Below are 21,204 nucleotides of genomic sequence, written 5' to 3'. Positions count from 1 at the left end.
TACCTTGGATGGTTTAGACATTATGGCTGAAAATCAATATCCTACGGAGAAAATGAATGGGATTTTACTTGTCTGTTGGGGCCCCCTTGGAGGGTGGGGCCTGTTTCAATTGAAACGGGTGAAACATAGGTAAGGCCGCGTCTGAGCAACACATGTCCTTATTGTGATGAAAAAGAAATGTATTGTTAGTGTGTGCGCCTGCTGTCATTAATCTTGTTGCTGGAGAATTTAGTAAGGTAGGGGAGGTTTTCTCTAAGCAAATGTTCATCCTTGGTTTCAGATACGGTATGTTTGCTAAACATTAATGTCAGCTGTTAAACTTCATCTTGGGCCAATCAAAGATGGCCATGTATGTGAGCAGGAAGAGGAAGGTGGATTGCTCTGTTAATATTATGCCAATCTACTGTTTACTCGGATGGTGAAAGCCAGAATCAGGATGTGGATCTGGGCTCATGGTGATGTGTTGTGATCTGTTGAAGGAGACCAACTCATCTTTTCTCAGGAGTTGATGTCATTTATTTAAGCTTATATGTATGTATTTATTGGCCTGTTGTTTTGAAAAGAGATTATTTTGTAAATAACGAGATGGAACATTGATTGAATAAGGTTCCTTTAAAAATTAAAATCAGTCAACGCACTCAATTACTTAGTTAATGCGAAATAAACTGTTTAATTTCACTTTAAATATTTGTATTATCTGTAAATAATAAAAAAAATTCAATAACATTTCAGATTAAGCTTTGTAAATCGATGCAATCTGTAACAGCTGCTAATGAAAGAATGAAACCTTGCTCATCTCTCTCTCTCTCTCTCTCTCTCTCTCGACCGAAACCAACCAACTCAGCATCTTTAATGTAAAACATACTTATTTTAGTGACAACCAGTGACTTTGATGGAATAGTGATGAAAACCAAAAACCTTTAAAATGTCTCACATTTCTGTCAGTGGTGATCCATCCACCCATTCCAATTTCAATTCCCGTGTGAATATGTTTACACGCCGTAGACCAATCCAGGACTCTCCATCCTTACTCAACTCAGAGACAAACTTCTAGAAGTTGACGAGAGACAACAATCATTTCTCTGTTCACAGTTCAGCATTTCTGTTGTAGTAAAGTCATCTTGTGACTTCATCAGCCACAACAAACACAAGAGGGATCCCTCGGTCCACCACACACTGAGGACTGGACCCAACAGCATGACAGTAAACACACATTAGTAATGGAGGAAAGTGAAGAAATACATTTATACTCAGCAGAGAAACAGAGAACGCATGAGGAAGTGCACGATTAACGCTCACAAGACAGTTAACATTTCACTTTATCAGAATGCATTTTAAAAAGGAAAATACATAATTTCAAGGTCATTTTACAACAATTTCAAATCAACATGTATATTTAAATATTTCCATTAAATGTCTTTTTCTCTAAAATCACTCACTCAGAAACAAACACACTCACCTGTTCCTCTTTGTTGTTAATGATGACCAGATCTGCTCCTCTCTGCTGACAGTCAGCTCTGCTTCCATCCCAAGTCTTATTCTCTTCTGATTTAAAGTACCAACTGCTTCCAAATCTCGTCCATCCATGAGGACAGCTTTTAAAAAGAACTTTTAAAGACAGATTTCACATCACTCAGTGTCAAAGTGATAAGACTTGGAGTTGAAACAGTTATTATCAACGGTAACTACACAATCAAGGTCTATGATGTAAATGTGTATAATACAGGAGTTTACTGGTTTTAAACTTTTCTCACCTTCAGTTCTGTTCTTCAGCTTCTTTACTTCATCCTGTAACTGACTGTTGTTTTTGCTCAGTTGGTCGTATCCGGTCTGCAGCATCTCGTATCTGGTCTGCAGCAAAGTGACTGAAATATAAGATAAGTTGAGCCTTTATTGAGGACAGAAATAACAACAGTTACATAAAGAAAGGTAAAAAATAACATAACATTTTGAAATTTGAAACTATGAAAGAGCAAATCGACTAAATAAATATCTGGTGAAAACCACAACAAAATAAGAAAAGGACCAACAACACCAGATCATTCTGCTTTAAGCTAAAGACAGAATTAAGTTATATATCCTGTGCATAATGAAATATATGCAAAAAGTAGTTGTCGGTACACGATCCGTTCTGCACATGCATGATCCGTTCTGCACATGCGCAAAATGTTCGCGCATGCGCTGTTGTATGAGGATTTACGACACTTCCCGATCTGTTCCACTCTTCTGGTCGACAGCCAAGCTAACGTTAGTTTAGCTAACAGCTAATTCGACTAACCGATAGCTGAGACAGCATGTAATAACTTTAAAAGACCCTCAAAATAAAACTTGAAAATAAACGTTAACATATATAACAGCTGTTACATCAGTTCTACTTTACTTGTGCTCATTTAAAATACAATCACTCAATATTTGTCTGTATTGTTATTACTGTAAAGTCTTAATATAGCTGTAGCCTGCTTCTCCCATTAAGTTTGACTTAACGTTATTTTAGACTGAATCTAGCTGTCAGCTAGCGGTTAGCCGAATTAGCTGTTAGCTAAACTAACGTTAGCTTCCTGGTGGAGGCTAGCCATAGGCTAGCGTGGAACAGATCATGCAGGTCGTATCCTCGGTAAAACAGTATTATCTTGCGCATGCGCAGAACGGATCGTGCAAGCAGAACGGATCGTGTACCAACAGTAGTCGTTAAGCTGTGGGAGGAGATGCTCAGATGGGGGAATTATATTCTAATGAGCCTGACTGTGAAAGAAGAAAGGAAGTCAAATGTGAATAGCTTATTGAATCGCATGTTTCCTCATGTAGGCAGCCGTGAAAAAACTGACTGAGTTGTGTTATTTCACAGCTGGTGGATTGGTAGGCACTCCAGATACCCAAATGTATATAAGAACTGGAAAAGTATGTTTTTATGACATGTCTCCATTAAGATATGACAGTTTGTATTAAAACAAAATGCTCACAGCGAATGTAGAGTCCAGCCAATATGAGAAGATAAAACCCTCCCAGAGCCACTGTACTAGCTTTGAAACACCTTATGTTGTTGGCTGCAGGGTTGTTTTGAGTGTGTGGTCCTACAGAGACACAATACATCCACAACATGTTTTATTATGTTGGAAGTTTGAACCATACTACTGACTCATGAAAGCCCTGTTTGGTAGAGAGCTCATTAAACACAACAAAACCACTCACCGGCTGTACAGCTTGGACTGGGGAACGCAGTGGTGTGGAAGGTCCCTCATGTGCTGGAGAGTGCAGTGATGTTGAAGGCACCTCATGTGCTGGAGAGTGCAGTGATGTCGAAGGCCCCTCATGTGCTGGAGAGTGCATTGACGTTGAAGGCCCCTCATGTGCTGGAGAGTACGATGGAGGAGACTGAAACGAAGGAGTGTGACATGGGGACACCCGCCACTCAGAAAGACATGGGGATTCATCAGCAGAAAGGGTTGATGGAGTGGAGGCTGATCGGCCACTCCACTTGTGTGGGATTCTTGGTGTTGGGTCAATGCATCGTTGTAATTGATCCATATTGATCTTCTGGTGGATCTTGCCCTTTTGCGACACAACATCCACACTTTTTCCCTCAATGTTTGTAATAATGAATGGCCCCATCATTGCCTTCTCCATCTTTCCACCTTTCCTCTGCTCCTGTCTGTTTTGTCTGAGCACTTTATCACCCACTTTGAATTCATCATCGTGGCCCAGCTCCTCCCTTTTTCGTTTAACTCCCTCCCTTGCCCTCTCCATATTTTGTTGGGCAATGGCAAAATGTTCAGGAAGGGCCTGAAGGCCTGAGGACAATCTTTCCTCTGCCACAAGTGCCTCCACGTAGTCATGAGTAATCTGTGGCAACAAAGACACATGGCACAATTTCTGCACATCAGACAGGGGACTTTCAGCAAGCAAGTAGTCAAACACGGTTATGTCAAATGTAATTTATACATGGCATACTTTCCCACTCACCTTGTACTCAGTTGGAATGTCTATGGGATATCTGGCCTCCCGCCCAAACATGAGAAAATGGGGGGAGTATCTTGTCGTCAGCAGTTTCTTTGTACGCAGGGCAAAAAGTGTGACTTGGAGATGTTGATTCCAGGTTTTGGGTTTGTCCTCAACCATTTTTGATAAGATCCTATAAGGTGAAACATACAATTGTCACATATGGTATTGCGCAGTATCTATCTATCTATCTATCTATCTATCTATCTATCTATCTATCTATCTATCTATCTATCTATCTATCTATCTATCTATCTATCTTTTTGATTTCAGTTGGGCACAGAGTGTAAAGTTGATCTGTCAGAATAGGAGGAAATATTTAGAGCATCCCATTGCCTAAAACATAAATGTGAGAAATTGTTTCTTACCTTGTTGACAAACTCACGTCCTCTGTCTGTAAGCAGCCTTTTTGGTGCACCGTATTTGTAAAAGAAGTCCAGAATGCAAGCTGCAACTTCTGTTGTTTTTAAGGCATAGGCCTCGGTCCATTTTGTGAAATAGTCTATGATTGCACAAATGTACTCATGGCCCTGGTCAGTTTTGGCCAGTTTCCCCATCAGGTCCATGCCTACCAGTTCCAGTGGCTCTGTAATCTGAGGAAAGACAGCATGTAGTGACAAAGTGTTCATAGCCTACTCTGGAGAACAAAAGCTGATGATGGAACTAAAAGCACATGATGGAACTGTCACCTCAATTGGGATGTATGCCTTCTTCACTTTCAGCGTGCACCATCTGGCCTGGCATTTCGGACACTCCGATATCTTGTAAAAAACGTGGGGACCAGTAAATGTTGAGACAGTTTTGTGAAAGTATGTCAAGTTCAAATTATTTGCAAATTCAGGAAGAAAAAAATAAATCTAATCACCCATTTTCAGATGTCCCCTTCCATCCCAGGCCAGTAGTATTTTAGGACAATGGCGTCAACAGTCTTTCCCATTCCACAGTGGCCCCCATGTAGCCTGACAAGCCAGACCCACATCAAGATGTAGGGTCTGGGAACTCTCCATTGACAGGGCTCAATCCGAAAGGCGGGATAAACGGTTGTCTTTCAAATTCCTCTGCACGTAATAGGATAGCGCTACAACCAACCAGAGCCGTATCCGGTCGGCAAAACTCCGAAAACATTTTCCTTTTTTAAGAATGACTTCAGTGCCGTTCTTTGTTCTTCTCTCAAAGAAAAGCTGAACTCCAAGTCTTCCAGAGTCGCAGCCAAAGCCGATTCGAAAGACCGCTGTTCGCCAGCAGGAGCAGCCATGTTCGTTGTTTTCAAGTAGCAGGAAGAGAAGGAACTGTCGCAACTCTGCCGTCATTACGTTAAGTCCCGCCCACCGACTCTATACACGATGTGATTGGCCTGACCAAAATTTGGTTTTTGCAGCTCAAAAGTCAACGGAGATTGCCTAGACCCCCTCTGGCTGCCAAATAAATGTAATGCCACTAGGGGCAGTCTAGATTTCTAGGCTAGCCCCCATGCTCACTGTCATGGAAACTTTTGAAAATCTCATCAGCTTCCTCTGTTGATCTTAGTACTTTTGCCAGGTGTTCTCCCACCTTCCGCCTGCGGTTGATGTAGTAAAGTTGGCCATATGACGGGCCCAACATAAGCATTACTTATTAGTAGTAGTTTTTTTTTTTAAATGAGTGTAAGTAGTAAGTTAAAACAAAAAAATCAACAAAACAAAGAAATATATCAAGAAAGGCAACATTCTGAATTCATGCACTATTATAAGTAGTAACTAGATTGCCATGATAAGGCTCATCACTTACCCTTCATTATGTAATTGTCACACCTTCTCTTTATTACAAATCGACTTCTTGATGTTGAGCCAACAGGGAAGTCATGATGCTTCAGGAAAAGTTCAATTTCTTGAACAACTGTGGGGTCCATTTTACTTAGCTCTGTCCTTACTACATATATCACACCCCTTTTAACTACTTAACTATACTTAAATAAATAAATATATATATATATATATATATATATATATATATATATATATATATATATATATGTATATATAATCATTTGCATCGAATTGCTATCCTTAATTGAATACATGTGAATTTTTCAGAAGAGGTAGGATTCATATGCATATAGAGATGGCTAAAGCTAATTCAATTGACATCAGGTGTAGGCCTAGGTAAGGTTTCTGAGCCTGGTAGGCTATAACAATGATAAATGATCATGTTTGTGCATGACTGACGTGTCTCATTTTTACCTCCAAAATGGAATAAAGTGTTAAGTTGTGACGAGGGAGCAGGGAATGTGGACCCAAATGCAGAGGAAGGCAGGCAGGCAGGAGATGGTTGAACTCAGGGATTTTATTATAACAAAAAACGGCAGCACAAGAGCTGGAAAACTGACAGGCGAAACAAAGGCAGGAGTAAACCGACAAAAACACAAGGAACAGGGAAACAACACTAGTCACAGTGGCGAACACAGGACGAACCAACAAAAGACAAAGGGAACACAGAGGCTAAATACATGAGAAGATGAACAAATGAGGGACAGGTGATACAGCAGGTGGAACACATCAGGGCGGGGCAGGACAATCAACAAAGGCGGGAAAACAGAAAGCAAAGCTAGACATGACAAGACAGAAAACCAGACTGGCAAAATAAAACAGGAAGCAGTAAAAACAGACAGAAAACATGACATCACCTAAACACAGACACTTGATACAACACTAGACAACACGAGGGATAACAGAGACGACAGGAACACAATTCAGAATAATCAACAAAAATGGGAAACAAAATACAACACGGTCAAAACAGGGTAAACAGAAATATACAAAACAGGATAAATACACACAAGGGAACAGAAATATACAAACAGGCAACAGAAATATACAAACAGGCAACTGAAATGTCCATAATTGCAACATAAGTGGGGTCATGCCTGTTTGTTGTACATCAGTTAGGTTTTGGTATGTGAGGCAAAGCTGTACCTACTTTACTGTTTCGAAGCTTGCATTTGCCCATGTTAAATTGCGATATCACCATTTAACATGGGCGTATATTTCTCGCATATGTTAACCTGTGTCAATTTAGATAAATAGTCCAATATATTGATAAAAATCGCACACAATTGCAATATAAATGCAAAATTATGAGATTATCTTTATAATTGAACGAATTACTTGTTCTCTTGGAGCTATATCAATCAAAATACCACCCAAATCTCTATTTTTTGTTTCTTTCTAGAAAGGCACAGTTGTCTTACAGTCATTACTTTGAATTAAAACCACTATTGATGTATTGGTAGAAAAATATAAGGATTATAAAGACAACATGAGCTTCTTTCCCCATTGATTCCAATTTAAGCAATTCTAAAACTTAACCCTGGTAAAATGGCTGCCAAGTGGTTCCATCCTGGAGTGGCAAGTCAGAATTACATTATCTATTGTTCTATATCTATGGTCGCACCACCGCATGCGTCTTCAAAACAAAAAGCAGCATGGAGGCGACAGCAGCATGGAGGCGACCAAGCAGTGTGGAGGCGTCGTATGATCATTTAAATCAGTTTTATGACAAGGTCGGTGAGGATGGGAAAAATCTTACATTTCTGTGCAAACTTTGCCCTCCGGCTTTCAAAAAGAAAATCCACACTTCAGTCCCATCCACAGCAAACCTGAAACGGCACATTGAACTGATTGGATATGAAAATGAAATCTGACACACAGTTTCAGTGTTAAAACTGATACAATAAGTGCTGTCTGTGGTTCTATACGGGCTGTGGCAATAATTTTGAAAATAATAGCTCGCAGCAACATATGGAAAAAAAGAACTATGAACTAGTTCATTTTTGGAACTGTGAACTTAGTTCAAAATTTTGAAGTATGAACTATGAACTGAACTAGTTCATTTTAAAATTTGGGAACTGAACTTTGAACTAGTTCATGTAGAAAGTGAACTTTCCCAACACTGTGTGGCGAGGGGTTTACAAAAGTGTTGCATGTGGATTTAATCCAGATATACAGTGCCTTGCGAAAGTATTCGGCCCCCTTGAACGTTTCGACCTTTTGCCACATTTCAGGCCTCAAACGTAAAGATATAAAACTGTAATTTTTTGTGAAGAATCAACAACAAGTGGGTCCCAATTATGAAGTGGAACGAAATTCATTGGCTATTTCAAACTTTTTTAACAAATAAAAAACTGAAAAAGTGGGCGTGCAAAATTATTCAGCCCCTTTACTTTCAGTGCAGCAAACTCTCTCCAGAAGTTCAGTGAGGATCTCTGAATGATCCAATGTTGACCTAAATGACTAATGATGATAAATAGAATCCAGCTGTGTGTAATCAAGTCTCCGTATAAATGCACCTGCTCTGTGATAGTCTCAGAGGTCCGTGTAAAGCGCAGAGAGCATCATGAAGAACAAGGAACACACCAGGCAGATCCGAGATACTGTTGCGGAGAAGTTTAAAGCCGGATTTGGATACAAAAAGATTTCCCAAGCTTTAAACATCCCAAGGAGCACTGTGCAAGCGATAATATTGAAATGGAAGGAGTATCAGACCACTACAAATCCCGGCCGTCCCTCTAAACTTTCAGCTCATACAATGAGAAGACTGATCAGAGATGCAGCCAAGAGGCCCATGATCACTCTGGATGAACTGCAGAGATCTACAGCTGAGGTGGGAGACTCTGTCCATAGGACAACAATCAGTCGTATACTGCACAAATCTGGCCTTTATGGAAGAGTGGCAAGAAGAAAGCCATTTCTTAAAGATATCCATAAAAAGTGTCGTTTAAAGTTTGCCAAAAGCCACCTGGGAGACACACCAAACATGTGGAAGAAGGTGCTGTGGTCAGATGAAACCAAAATCAAACTTTTTGGCAACAATGCAAAACGTTATGTTTGGCGTAAAAGCAACACAGCTCATCACCCTGAACACACCATCCCCACTGTCAAACATGGTGGTGGCAGCATCATGGTTTGGGCCTGCTTTTCTTCAGCAGGGACAGGGAAGATGGTTAAAATTGATGGGAAGATGGATGGAGCCAAATACAGGACCATTCTGGAAGAAAACCTGATGGAGTCTGCAATCACAGCAAAAGGTGGCGCTACAAAGTATTAACTTAAGGGGGCTGAATAATTTTGCGCCCAATATTTCAGTTTTTTATTTGTTTAAAAGGTTTGAAATATCCAATAAATTTCGTTCCACTTCATGATTGTGTCCCACTTGTTGTTGATTCTTCACAAAAAAATTACAGTTTTATATCTTTAGGTTTGAGGCCTGAAATGTGGCAAAAGGTCGAAAAGTTCAAGGGGGCCGAATACTTTCGCAAGGCACTGTAAGACACTTGAAATAACGAGTGTAAACGAGACCTTGATTAAGATTTGGGAAATATTTTTATCACAGAAAAGCCAACGTTATCGTGGGTTTAGGGTAGGGTTGGGTACTGAACTCGATACTTTGTAAGCTACCAACTGGAGTAGGCCGTTTCTACTGAGGATCAATTCAGGTAAAATCAATCTGTGCCAAATTTCAACCTGAAATCGCGTACCTAAGCGTGATCTTCTTAGTCCTCTCTGCATGTTTGACAGAGAGTGCGAGGTTCAACTCCGACACAAACACACACAGCTGCAGTAAAGACGGAGCAAAATACGTTGCCTCTGCAGCTTGTTCAAGTCGCAGTGAGTCCCGTAAATGCCGATGACGCGGTCCCAAGTGTGGTAACACTTTTTAAAACTCCACACAGACAACGCTCGCTGCAATATAATATAATGACGAGCCATCGTTATTGTGTGATTACTAAAATAGGCTCGTGGAACTCGGCCATAACGTTCAAGTCCAGTGCCGTTAGAACCACAACATGGATCGGTGGATGGCAACAGGTTCTCTGAAGAGAAAAGAGGCAGAGGTTACCAATAATGAAGAGATTGACAGTGAGTCTGAGGCATTTACAAACCAGATTCCTCATAAAGAAACAAAGAAAAGGAGAGTGAAAAGAAAATACTACGAAAGCTACTTAACATTAGGATTCAGTTACACTGGCCCCGAAGATGAGCCGTTGCCCGTTTGCGTTTGTTGCTACGAGGCATTGGCTAACGAGAGCATGAAACTGTCAAAGCTTCGCCAGCATCTGGAAACCAAGCATGGGGAATTTAAGTCCAAGCCAGGCGAGTTTTTCAAAAGCAAGCTCCAGGAATACAGCACAAGCAAGAAAGTAATGGAATCGACATCTACAGGTGGTGCTACTGCTAAAGCAGTGAAATCTCGTACCGGGTGTCCTGAATCATAGCGATAAAAGGGATGCCACATACACTCGGCGAGGAGGTGGTGCTGCCGGTAATTAAAGAGACTGTGGGTGTCATGCTGGATGACAAAGCACAAAAGCAAATGGACTTACTGCAGCGCAGAATCGAGGAGATGGCCAGCAATGTGAAAGACCAGCTGATATCGCGGATCAAAGCCAGTTGATTTTTTGCTCTTCAGCTGGACGAAGCCACTGACCTCGCCAACCTGCTCGCCTACGTAAGGTATGAATACAACGGAGAAATAGAGGAGGACTTTCTCTTTTGTAAACCTTTGCAGACAAGCAAAACTGTTCTGGATGAAGCAGTAAAAACACTGAAATCAAGACTTTTTTCAGTTTTATGCGACTAGATGGGCAGTGAGAACCGACAATTGCTGCTCCATACCGAGGTCCGGTGGCTGTCAAGAGGGAAGGTGCTTGCACGGCTTTACGAGTTGCGAGATGAGGTGAGACTGTTTGAGACACCAAGTTCGACCTTTCTGGCCGATTCAATGGTGCAGACTGGCTTGCCAAGTTGGCGTATCTCTCTTACATTTTTGAGCACTTGAATGGACTAAATAGGAGCCTACAGGGGAAGTCGGTTACTCTTTTTCATACACAAGACAAAGTTGAAGCAGTAATCAAGAAGATGGGGATGTGGGCCAGGTGCGTTGAGGAGGCAAACTATGACTCATTTCCAAATCTTTCAGATTTTTTAGACAGCTCAGACATGCACCTTTCAAGTGCTGTGCAAGATGATGTCAGACAGCACCTGCACCTGCTGAAAACTCAGCTACGGATTTATTTCCCAACTGCCGACACAACAGTGAACTGGATAAAAAATCAGTTTGCCACCCTGGATGACTACACCCTGACAAACTTCACGTCCAGAGAGCAAGACAGCCTGGCTGAACTGTCCTGTGACAGTGCTTTAAAAATGGACTTTTCTTAGAGATGCCTGCCTGCTTTTTGGCTGAAAGTTGCAACAGAATACCCCGACCTGTCCGCCAAAGCCCTGAAGTGGATTGTGCCTTTTCCAACCACTTACCTCTGTGAATCAGGTTCCTGTACTATGTTAAAGCGCTTTGAGTAGTCGTTAAGACTAGAAAAGCGCTATATAAAAACAGTCCATTTACCTGTCTGTCTACTACTGACTGTGGTGTTTAGCGCCGTGTACCTGTCTCTCTCTCTACCTGTCTTTCTACTACTGACTGTGGTGTTTAGCTCCGTGTACCTGTCTCTCTCTCTACCTCAGATTCAGCAGCTGCATGGCCTATTTCTCGTTTATCCTCCGGGAGCAGCCAGAAACACGTGACGCGTTCGTCCAATCAGCCGCCTGCTGTTATGGAGACATTTTACGTCTTGTCGCTTCGACGTGTTCCGAGGCACTTTGACCAACTCGGGGAGACTGATCGGTCCGACTGCCTTTTCTGCCGAGGGTCGGCCGTCTGGTCGGTGTGTCTTGACCTTTAGAGCACGTACGCAAGCGTGACCTTCTCCGCCTTCTCTTCATGTTTGACAGAGAGCGAGGCTCAGCTTCGACACACACAACTATTCCACAGTCTGGGATGAAAACAAAGGGTGATCGTACCTTCTCCGTTGTGGCCCCGAGACTCTGGAACAAACTTCCTGTTCATATTAGGTCCTCCTCTACTGCCCAGATCCTCTACTGCCCAGATCTCGTCTTAAAACACTTTTTTATTCTTTGGCGTATGATTTAGTTTTAGGGACATTTGTATAGAATTATATAGTGTGTTTTTTGTATGCTGTTCATTGTGTCTATATTTATATTATTTTCCTTTGTTTTTATAACATAATATAACTTTGTACGGCACTTTGTTCAGCCTAGGTTGGTTTTAAATGTTCTCTATAAATAAATTGACTTGACACAGAGCTGTGGTGCAGACGGAGCAAACTACGTCTCCTCTGCAGCTTCAAGTCACAGCGAGTCACGGAAATGCGGTCACAAGTGTGGTTACACTTTTCAAAACTCAACACAGACAGCGTTCACTGCAATATAATATAATCACGAGCCGAAAAGCGGCCGTATAGCGCGGTTAACGTTACACTTCCTCTGAGACAGACAGACACAACAGTGTTCTCTATGCCCTGGAGACAGACTGACAGGCTGGAGGTTGTAGGGCAAGGCATCTTTATTTCTATAGCACATTTCAGCAACAAGGCAATTCAAAACACTTTACATCAAACATTAAAGAGCAATTAAAAACTTTCATGAAAGGAATACAGGCTAAAATTAAAAGATACAAATACAATAGTTAGGTTAAGGTTACACTGCAACGTTAAAAAATAATACTTAATGATTTAATTGGTTGTGGGGACGGGTTTGGGAGGGGAGATGGAGGTAGGGTGGAGTTTATTTTGTGTGGAGTGTAAAATGTTCTAAGGAAAAACTTCTAACTAACTGATTACAAACGTTATAATAAACTACATAAACCAGGTAAAGGCAACCTGCTAATCCATGTTTTTATTATCTTGAATTATAATAATCCTGTAGGACTACAGAGTAAGTACACATGACTTCTAACCAGATTGTGCACTATGAAGGGCAGAGGAACAATATCTCTGTAATCAGGTTATTTAGTAACACAGAATAAACAGCTGAGTAAATGTTAAAGAATTGGTCTGATTTGACAAAGCTGATCCCAACACTACACACCTCTCTGTCATCAAAGAGTTCAGATAATCATTTTCTCACAGATCCAGTTCTTATTATCAGAATAATATCCTTGTGTCCATTTTCCTTGTTGAATGCAGCATGCAGCATAGTAACCGTTATAGTGAGGCAGTCCTGCTGCCCAGAACCTGTCAGACAAATAAAATGTTCTTTTATCAAAGAGCTGAAACTCCTGATTGTTGTTCATTTCAAATAAACTGTTTCACTTTAAATATTTATATTATCTGTACATAATCAAATTATTTCAATAACTCATTTAAGATTAAGTTTTGTAAATCGATGTAATCTGTAACAGCTGCTAATGAAAGAATGAAATCTTGTTTAGTGCCTCTCTCTCTCTCTCTCTCTCTCTCTCTCTCTCTCTTTCTGTCTCTCTCTCTTTTTCTCTCTCTCTCTCTCTCTCTTTTCTGTCTCTCTCTCATTTTTTCAATTTCAATTTGCTTTATTGGCATGACAAAAAAAATACATCTGTGTTGCTGAAGCATAAGAACAAACACAGAAGGAGTAAATACATCAGATATAATAATACAAGTGAACAGCATAATTATGATATAATTGCAGATAATAAACAAATTCTCAAAGGGTACATTGAAACAATATATATATATATATATATATATATATATATATATATATATATATATATATATATATATATATATAAGAAAGAAAGAAAGAAAAAGAAATCAAAGAATAATAACAATGATAATATTTATCTGCTACCCATGCCGTGTTTTCATCTTCCCCTAATAAAAGAGGAAACTTGTTGTCCTCAGTGTAGGTAGTGAAGCCTGGTATATGTTTTTCAAATTGGAAATATTTTGGACATGTACATAGGAAATGTAATTGTGTTTGGATGTCCTGGTGGCAGTGTGTACAGACTCGTTCCTCTCTTGGTCTCCACTATTTTAAATGTCAACCTCTTTCAATTTCCAGCTCATAGTCACTGACTCTGGATTTTGTTGAATTTTCTTTTTATTTTGGATTTTTTGTTTTGAGATATTCGGCCAGTTGGATATCTCTGTTCAGGATTGATAAGAGAGGAGTTTGTGTTGTATTTTATTTTCATTTCACCATTGTTCTGTGTATTCTTCTTTTAATTTAGTTTCAAATCTTTTGATTGAAGACTGAGTATTGTGTCTGTGGCTCTGTTTACCTGTCTCTCTCTCTACCTGTCTGTCTACCACTGACTGTGGGTTTAGCTCTGTGTACCTGTCTCTCTCTCTACCTGTCTGTCTACTACTGACTGTGGTGTTTAGCTCTGTGTACCTGTCTCTCTCTCTACCTGTCTGTCTACTACTGACTGTGGTGTTTAGCTCTGTGTACCTGTCTCTCTCTCTACCTGTCTGTCTACTACTGACCGTGGTGTTTAGCTCTGTGTACCTGTCTCTCTCTCTACCTGTCTGTCTATTACTGACTGTGGTGTTTAGCTCTGTGTACCTGTCTCTCTCTCTACCTGTCTGCCTACTACTGACCGTGGTGTTTAGCTCTGTGTACCTGTCTCTCTCTCTACCTGTCTGTCTACTAACTGTGTTTAGCTCCGTGTACCTGTCTCTCTCTCTACCTGTCTGTCTACCACTGACTGTGGGGTTTAGCTCCGTGTACCTGTCTCTCTGTCTACCTGTCTGTCTACCACTGACTATGGGGTTTAGCTCTGTGTACCTGTCTCTCTCTCTACCTTTCTGTTCACTTCTGACTGTGTTTAGCTCTGTGTACCTGTCTCTCTCTCTACCTATCTGTCTACTACTAACCGTGGTGTTTAGCTCTGTGTACCTGTCTCTCTCTCTACCTGTCTGTCTACTACTGACTGTGTTTAGCTCCGTGTACCTGTCTCTCTCTCTACCTGTCTGTCTACTACTGACTGTGTTTAGCTTGGTGTACCTTTCTCTCTCTCTACCTGTCTGTCTACTACTTACTGTGTTTAGCTCTGTGTACCTGTCTATCTCTCTACCTGTCTGTCTACTACTGACTGTGGTGTTTAGCTCTGTGTACCTGTCTCTCTCTCTACCTGTCTGTCTACCACTTACTGTGGGGTTTAGCTCTGTGTACCTGTCTCTCTCTCTACCACTGACTGTGGGGTTTAGCTCCGTGTACCTGTCTCTCTCTCTACCTGTCTGTCTACTACTGACCGTGGTGTCTAGCTCCGTGTACCTGTCTCTCTCTCTACCTGTCTGTCTACTACTGACCGTGGTGTTTAGCTCTGTGTACCTGTCTCTCTCTCTACCACTGACTGTGGGGTTTAGCTCCGTGTACCTGTCTCTCTCTCTACCTGTCTGTCTACTACTGACCGTGGTGTCTAGCTCCGTGTACCTGTCTCTCTCTCTACCTGTCTGTCTACTACTGACCGTGGTGTTTAGCTCCGTGTACCTGTCTCTCTCTCTACCTGTCTGTCTACCTCCAGTGCAGAGTATTACATAGGATAGTGGCTGTCAGCGTGTTTCTGGCTGTCATTAGTCCTGGTGTTAGCAACAAATGTCCTTGTTGTGATGAAACAGAAACTGTGTTCCACTGTTATTGTGAGAGAGTGTCTGCCTCCGTTGTTCTTGTTGCTGGAGAAACTGTTCAGTAAGGTAGGGGAGCTTTTCTCTAAACAAAAGTTCATCCTTGGCTTCAGGTACAGGAAGTTTGCTAAACATAAATGTCAGCTGTTAAACTTCATCTTGGGCCAATCATGGATGGCTGTGTATGTGAACAGGAAGAGGAAGGTGGATGACTCTGTTGACATTAATGTGAATCTACTGTTTACTCGGATGGTGAAAGCCAGAATCAGGATTGAATCAGGATTGATTTTAATTATTATAAAGATGAAAGATGTGGATCAGTTCAGTGTGATCTGGGCTCATGGTGATCTGTTGAAGGAGACCAACTCATCTTTTCTCAGGAGGTGATGTCATTTAATTAAGTGTATTTGTATGTATTTATTGGCCTGTTGTTTTGAAAAGAGATTATTTTGTAAATAGCGAGATGGTTATAATAAAGTTCTTTTGAAAATCAAAATCTCTCTCTCTCTCTCTCTCTCTCGCTCTCTCTGTCTCTCTCCGGGGAAACCAATCAAATCAGCATCTTTCAATAAACAGTGACCATGATGGAATTGTGATGTAAACCAAAAACCTTTAAAATGTCTCACTTTTCTGTCAGCAGTGATCCGTCCACCCATTCCCATTTCCATCCTCCTTGTGTCCATTCATACCATAGACCAATCCAGGACTCTCCATCCTTACTCAGCTCAGAGACAAACTCCTAGTAGTTGACGAGAGACAACAATCATTTCTCTGTTCACAGTTCAGCATTTCTGTTGTAGTAAAGTCATCTTGTGACTTCATCAGCCACAACAAACACAAGAGGGATCCCTCGGTCCACCACACACTGAGGACTGGACCCAACAGCATGACAGTAAACACACATTAGTAATGGAGGAAAGAGAAGAAAGACATTTATACTCAGCAGAGAAACAGAGAATACATGAGGAAGTGCACACTTTGTAGGCTACTCATAAGACAGTTAACATTTCATTTCATAGGAATGCATTTTAAAAAGGAAAATAAACATTTCAAGGTCATTTTCCAAAGATTTCAAATTTACATTATGTATATTTAAATATTTCCATTAAATTTATTTTTCTCTAAGATCACTCACTGTGAAACAAACACACTCACCTGTTCTTCTTTGTTGTTTATGACGACCAGATCTGCTCCTCTCTGCTGACAGTCAGCTCTGCTATCATACCAATTCTTCTTCTCTTCTGATTTAAAGTACCAACTGTGTCCAAAACCCGTCCATCCATGAGGACAGCTTTTAAAAACTTTTAAAGACAGATTTCACATCACTCAGTGTGAAAGTGATAAGACTTGGAGTTGAAACAGTTATAATGAACGGTAACTACACAATTAAGATCTATGACGTAAATGTGTATAATACAGGAGTTTACTGGTTTTAAACTTTTCTTGCCTTCAGTTCTGTCCTTCAGCTTCTTTACTTCATCCTGTAACTGACTGTTGTTGTTGCTCAGTTGGTCGTATCTGGTCTGCAGCAAAGTGACTGAAATATAAGATAAGGTGAGCCTTTATTGAGGACAGAAATAACAACAGTTACATAAAGAAAGGTAAAAAATAATGTAAAATAAGAATTTGAAACTATGAAAGAGTAAATCGACTAAATAAATATGAGGTGTTGTAAATAGTAAATAGAGGATTACTGACTTCTTAACTGAAGCATCAAGTGTGAACAAGAACCAAAACATCCTCTGTTTTAGCGCCTGTCTCTTTAAGACCCCTCCTGTAAAAACCCAGTCTGCTCTGATTGGCTTATTTAAAACATATGGCGCAGCTATGCAAAAGGTAGTTGTTAAGCCGTAGGCGGAGATACTCAGACAGGGGAAGTATATTCTAATGAGCCTGACTGTGACAGAGGAAGGGGAGTCAAATGTGAATAGTTTGTTGAATCGCATGTTTCCTCATCTAGGCAGCCGTTAAAAAAAACTGACTGAGTTGTCTTATTTCACAGTTGGTGGGTTAGTCGGCACTCCAAATACTGTAAATATGTATAATACAGGAGTTTACTGGTTTTAAACTTTTCTTACCTTCAGTTCTGTTCTTCAGCTGCTTTACTTCCTCCTGTAACTGAGTGTTGTTGTTGCTCAGTAGGTTGTATCTGGTCTGCAGCAAAGTGACTGAAAGATGAATATGAAATCCATAACAAAGTAAAAAAAAAAGACCAACAGCAGCAAATCATTCTGCTTCAAACTAAAGACAAATATTTGGGACATTAAACCACAGTCTTTGTCGTGTGCAAAAATGAGCCAAAGCTTGTATGAGGTCTCATTAGTCTGACTTTCCCAAACTGAATATGTCTTTATTACAATTTGCTCTCTTCATGTTTCCACTGACAGTGTTTCCTTGCTGAGTGGTGGTATAAAGGAAACGTCCTGGTAGTCTAGTGTTGTGTTGATAAAGTTTCAGCTGAATGTTAACACAGAATGAAGACTGGTTTGCCCCCCTATTTCTTACATTGGAATCGTGTTAGGAAGGGATCGCTTAACAGTGATATGGACATTAGGAATAATTACAGCGACTAATAAATATTTCAGCATATATATGGCATGTCAGTAAAAACCTGAACCTTTCCTTTAGAGCCTGATGCTGATTTAAGTTAACCATGGGGTATTGGTTCAGTATTTGTGGCTCAGTAGTTGTGAAGTGTATTTTATCTTACAGTATACAGATAAGAGGATGATTCCAGTCATCATCAGAAAGCAGAGAACGACCACACAGTCAGTTATATATATCTATTTGTTTTTATTTTACCTTTATTTAACCAGGAAGAGACTCATTGAGATTAAACATCTCTTTTTCAAGAGTGTCCTGGCCAAGATAGGCAGCAGTACAACCACACATACAGTACATACAAACACAAAATAAACAAAAACACTAGAAATATAAAACAAGTGAAACAGCAATTCCTTCAAAGTCAACCACAATCCTAAACACATCAGGCAAAACATCTACATTCAGATGTGGCTGCCTCCATGTCAATCAACATCCTCTTAAAAGCGACCAATGAGACCAGCTCAGTAACTTTCATGGATTTCTGTAACTTGTTCCAGGCAGAGGGAGCAGCAAACTTAAAGGCCTTTTTCCCCAGCTCAGTTCTAACCTTTGGAACAGACCGAAGGAAAAGATCCTGGGAACAAAGATTGTAAGTCCCAGTACTATTTACACTGATATAGGTCAGAAGGTAGGATGGAAGGAGACCTAAAATATATCCAGTGCATAATGAAATATCACTCATTATCTCAAATTGGAATTTAGTTATTTGGTGTGTCTGTTCTTTAACCTGTCGTGTATGTTGAGGTGTTGTAAGTAGTAACTATAACTGACTTGTTAATGTGCTCTTTTTATGCTCATTTCCAGGTTCACCTGGTGTACCAGAATAGGTTAACATGGTTTAATTTAACAAAAACATCATATTTTTGTTGTACTGCACGTTGCTGCAGCTCCTCTTTTCACCCCTTGTGTTGAGCTCTCTGTTGTAGCTACAGAGTGAGACATCTCACTTCTGTTCCATCTTTGTTGGGAGTCGCACTTGCGCAGTAGCTAGGTAAGGACTACTAGCCAGTCAGAAGCAGAGTATGAGGGCGTGCCCTGACAGTACCTAGGTAAGGACTACTAGCCAGTCAGAAGCAGAGTATGAGGGCGTGCCCTGACAGTACCTAGGTAAGGACTACTAGCCAGTCAGAAGCAGAGTATGAGGGCGTGCCCTGACAGTACCTAGGTAAGGACTACAAGCAAGTCAAAAGCGGATTATGAGGGCTGCCACGCTAGCAGCTAGGCGAGCATTATAACGTGTGTTACAAAGTGACGATGTTGGTCTCTGAAGTAAAGGCTGGACTACAGTAGAGCTGTTTGGAGCAGTTGGTGCACAGTGTTTTCTGTTGGAGATGGTAAGTCCCTTTGGGGTGCTTTTTTTAAATTTAACAAATTAACTGAAGTATCAAGTGTACATGAACCAAAACATTCTCTGTTTTAGCACCTGTCTCTTTAAGACCCCTTTTGAAAAAGCTTAGTCTGCTCTGATTGGCTTATTTAAAAAATATGGCGCAGCTATGCAAAAGGTAGTTGTTAAGCTGTGGGTGGAGATACTCAGACAGGGGAAGTATATTCTAATGAGCCTGACTGTGACAGAGGAAGGGGAGTCAAATGTGAGCAGCTTGTTGAATCATGTTTCCTCATCTAGGCAGCCGTGAAAAAACTGACTGAGTTGTCTTATTTCACAGTTGGTGGATTGTTCGGCACTCCAGATACCCAAATGTATATAAGAAATGGAAAAGTATGCTTTTATAACATGTCTCTTTTAAGATATGACAGTTTGTATTAAAACAAAATACTCACAGCGAATGAAGAGTCCAGCCAACATCAGAAGATAAAACCCTCCCAGAGCCACTGCAGTAGCTTTGAAACACCTTCTGTTGTTGGCTGCAGGGTTGTTTTGAGTGTGTGGTCCTACAGAGACACAATACATCAGAACATGTTTTATTATGTTTGAAGTTTGAACAATAAGAATAATGACTCACGAGGCACCAGATTACAGCACCAAGACACCTGATAATGACCCAGAGTTAATGGTGACCAATGGTGGATTGATTGATTAATTGTGAATTATTATTCAGTATCTAATTGTTATAAAGCCACACGTAAACTGAGATGAACTTCCCCTTTACAACAATCATCATTTCAGACTTACTGGCTCTTTGTGGCCTGAGATCAGCGTGATGCTCTTCATCCTCTAAGATCTCCACCTGACTCTCCTCTTCCTCTCCGCTGTTCTCTTGGACGTTTCTGTTATATCTCACATTCAGGCTCAAACGTGGAGCAGCGACAGTATCTGCAGACATCTTGACAAACTAAAAACTGAACTGAACGTATTCTCCGTCTCACTGTCTGTCTTTGAGTTGGTCACTCCTTTAACACAGGAAGTGGCTGCAGCACAAACCAATAAGACAGATGCACACCCTTATACATTTGTTACTGTTAGACAAAAAATCCCACTTAACTTAAAATATGACTCAAATTTAGGCATTCAGTCATTTGGGAATTGGAATTATGAAACCCTTCAGATAAACTTTATAAAAGTATCTTAAAGTAAAAGTGTTTCTTCCTGACTGTAAAATTGAGGAAATAAACATACAGTATCTGTGCATAGCTGCATTTACACCTCTCTGACACAGCAACTGTTGTTGGCCTGGGCACTTATTTTAGAGGAAGTGAAGTTTAGGTGTGCATTTTAATGTTTTAGTGAAACAAACAAAACACATGATAAACCATCTTCTTTACTGACACACAACCAGGGTCTGTGATAATTACCTTAAGTTCAGCTGGATGGAATAAAGAATAAGCTCTGCTACATGCACAGCTAGTAACACACAGAGAGCAGATCATAGATGCAGAACAGAGTAGAGGAGCACAGAAAAAAGATGAAGAGATGAGTGACCAATGTAGCAAGTCTTCCATGTGTTATAGTTTATGCATATGTGTGTGTTAATGGCTAGTTAGCTGAAGTGTTGTTGTTGTAACTGAACCTACAGTTATTTCTCTTGTGGCTTCAGGTGCATTACCACCACCATCTGGACTGGAGTAGTACTGACTCTGATTTACATGTAGCTCTGGAAAACTGACTGACTGTAATCAGATTAGTGACGTGGCTAACAGAGACTCATGAACAGTATGTGGCAAGGTGTTTACAAAAGTGTTGCTTGTGGATTTAATCATGACAT

General features: G+C 40.6%; 1 protein-coding gene, 1 long non-coding RNA gene and 1 gene segment (V, D, J or C); all 3 read right to left on the bottom strand.

Moving 5' to 3' along the window:
- The window catches only part of LOC120572047, a 217,143-nt gene that overhangs the window by 46,126 nt on the left and 149,813 nt on the right, over positions 1-21,204 (bottom strand).
- LOC120572044 (CD209 antigen-like protein C) overlaps positions 1-21,204 on the bottom strand; it is a 56,232-nt gene that overhangs the window by 20,646 nt on the left and 14,382 nt on the right. The window contains exons 2-7 of one of the 2 annotated variants that reach the window (XM_039821248.1): positions 20,175-20,229; positions 19,823-19,933; positions 16,884-16,973; positions 16,592-16,737; positions 16,063-16,175; positions 12,576-13,063 (exon numbers count right to left, since the gene is read on the bottom strand). In XM_039821248.1, coding sequence (XP_039677182.1) covers positions 12,937-13,063; positions 16,063-16,175; positions 16,592-16,737; positions 16,884-16,973; positions 19,823-19,933; positions 20,175-20,229 — 642 coding nt within the window. In that variant the 3' untranslated portion in view covers positions 12,576-12,936. Of the gene's footprint in view, positions 1-12,575; positions 13,064-16,062; positions 16,176-16,591; positions 16,738-16,883; positions 16,974-19,822; positions 19,934-20,174; positions 20,406-21,204 lie in introns of those variants that run through there. The other variant, XM_039821247.1, reaches the window with a different exon arrangement.
- On the bottom strand, positions 1,755-3,656 carry LOC120572088. Its single transcript, XR_005641351.1, has 3 exons — positions 3,190-3,656; positions 2,961-3,071; positions 1,755-1,865 (listed from the first exon to the last, which is right to left on the bottom strand). It is a non-coding gene; the product is annotated as an uncharacterized LOC120572088 (long non-coding RNA).

Source organism: Perca fluviatilis, chromosome 13, assembly GCF_010015445.1.
Source record: "Perca fluviatilis chromosome 13, GENO_Pfluv_1.0, whole genome shotgun sequence".
Taxonomy (NCBI): Eukaryota; Metazoa; Chordata; class Actinopteri; order Perciformes; family Percidae; genus Perca; species Perca fluviatilis.
The sequence above is the reverse complement of the archived record's forward strand: the minus strand, read 5'-3'. Positions and strand labels throughout refer to the sequence as shown.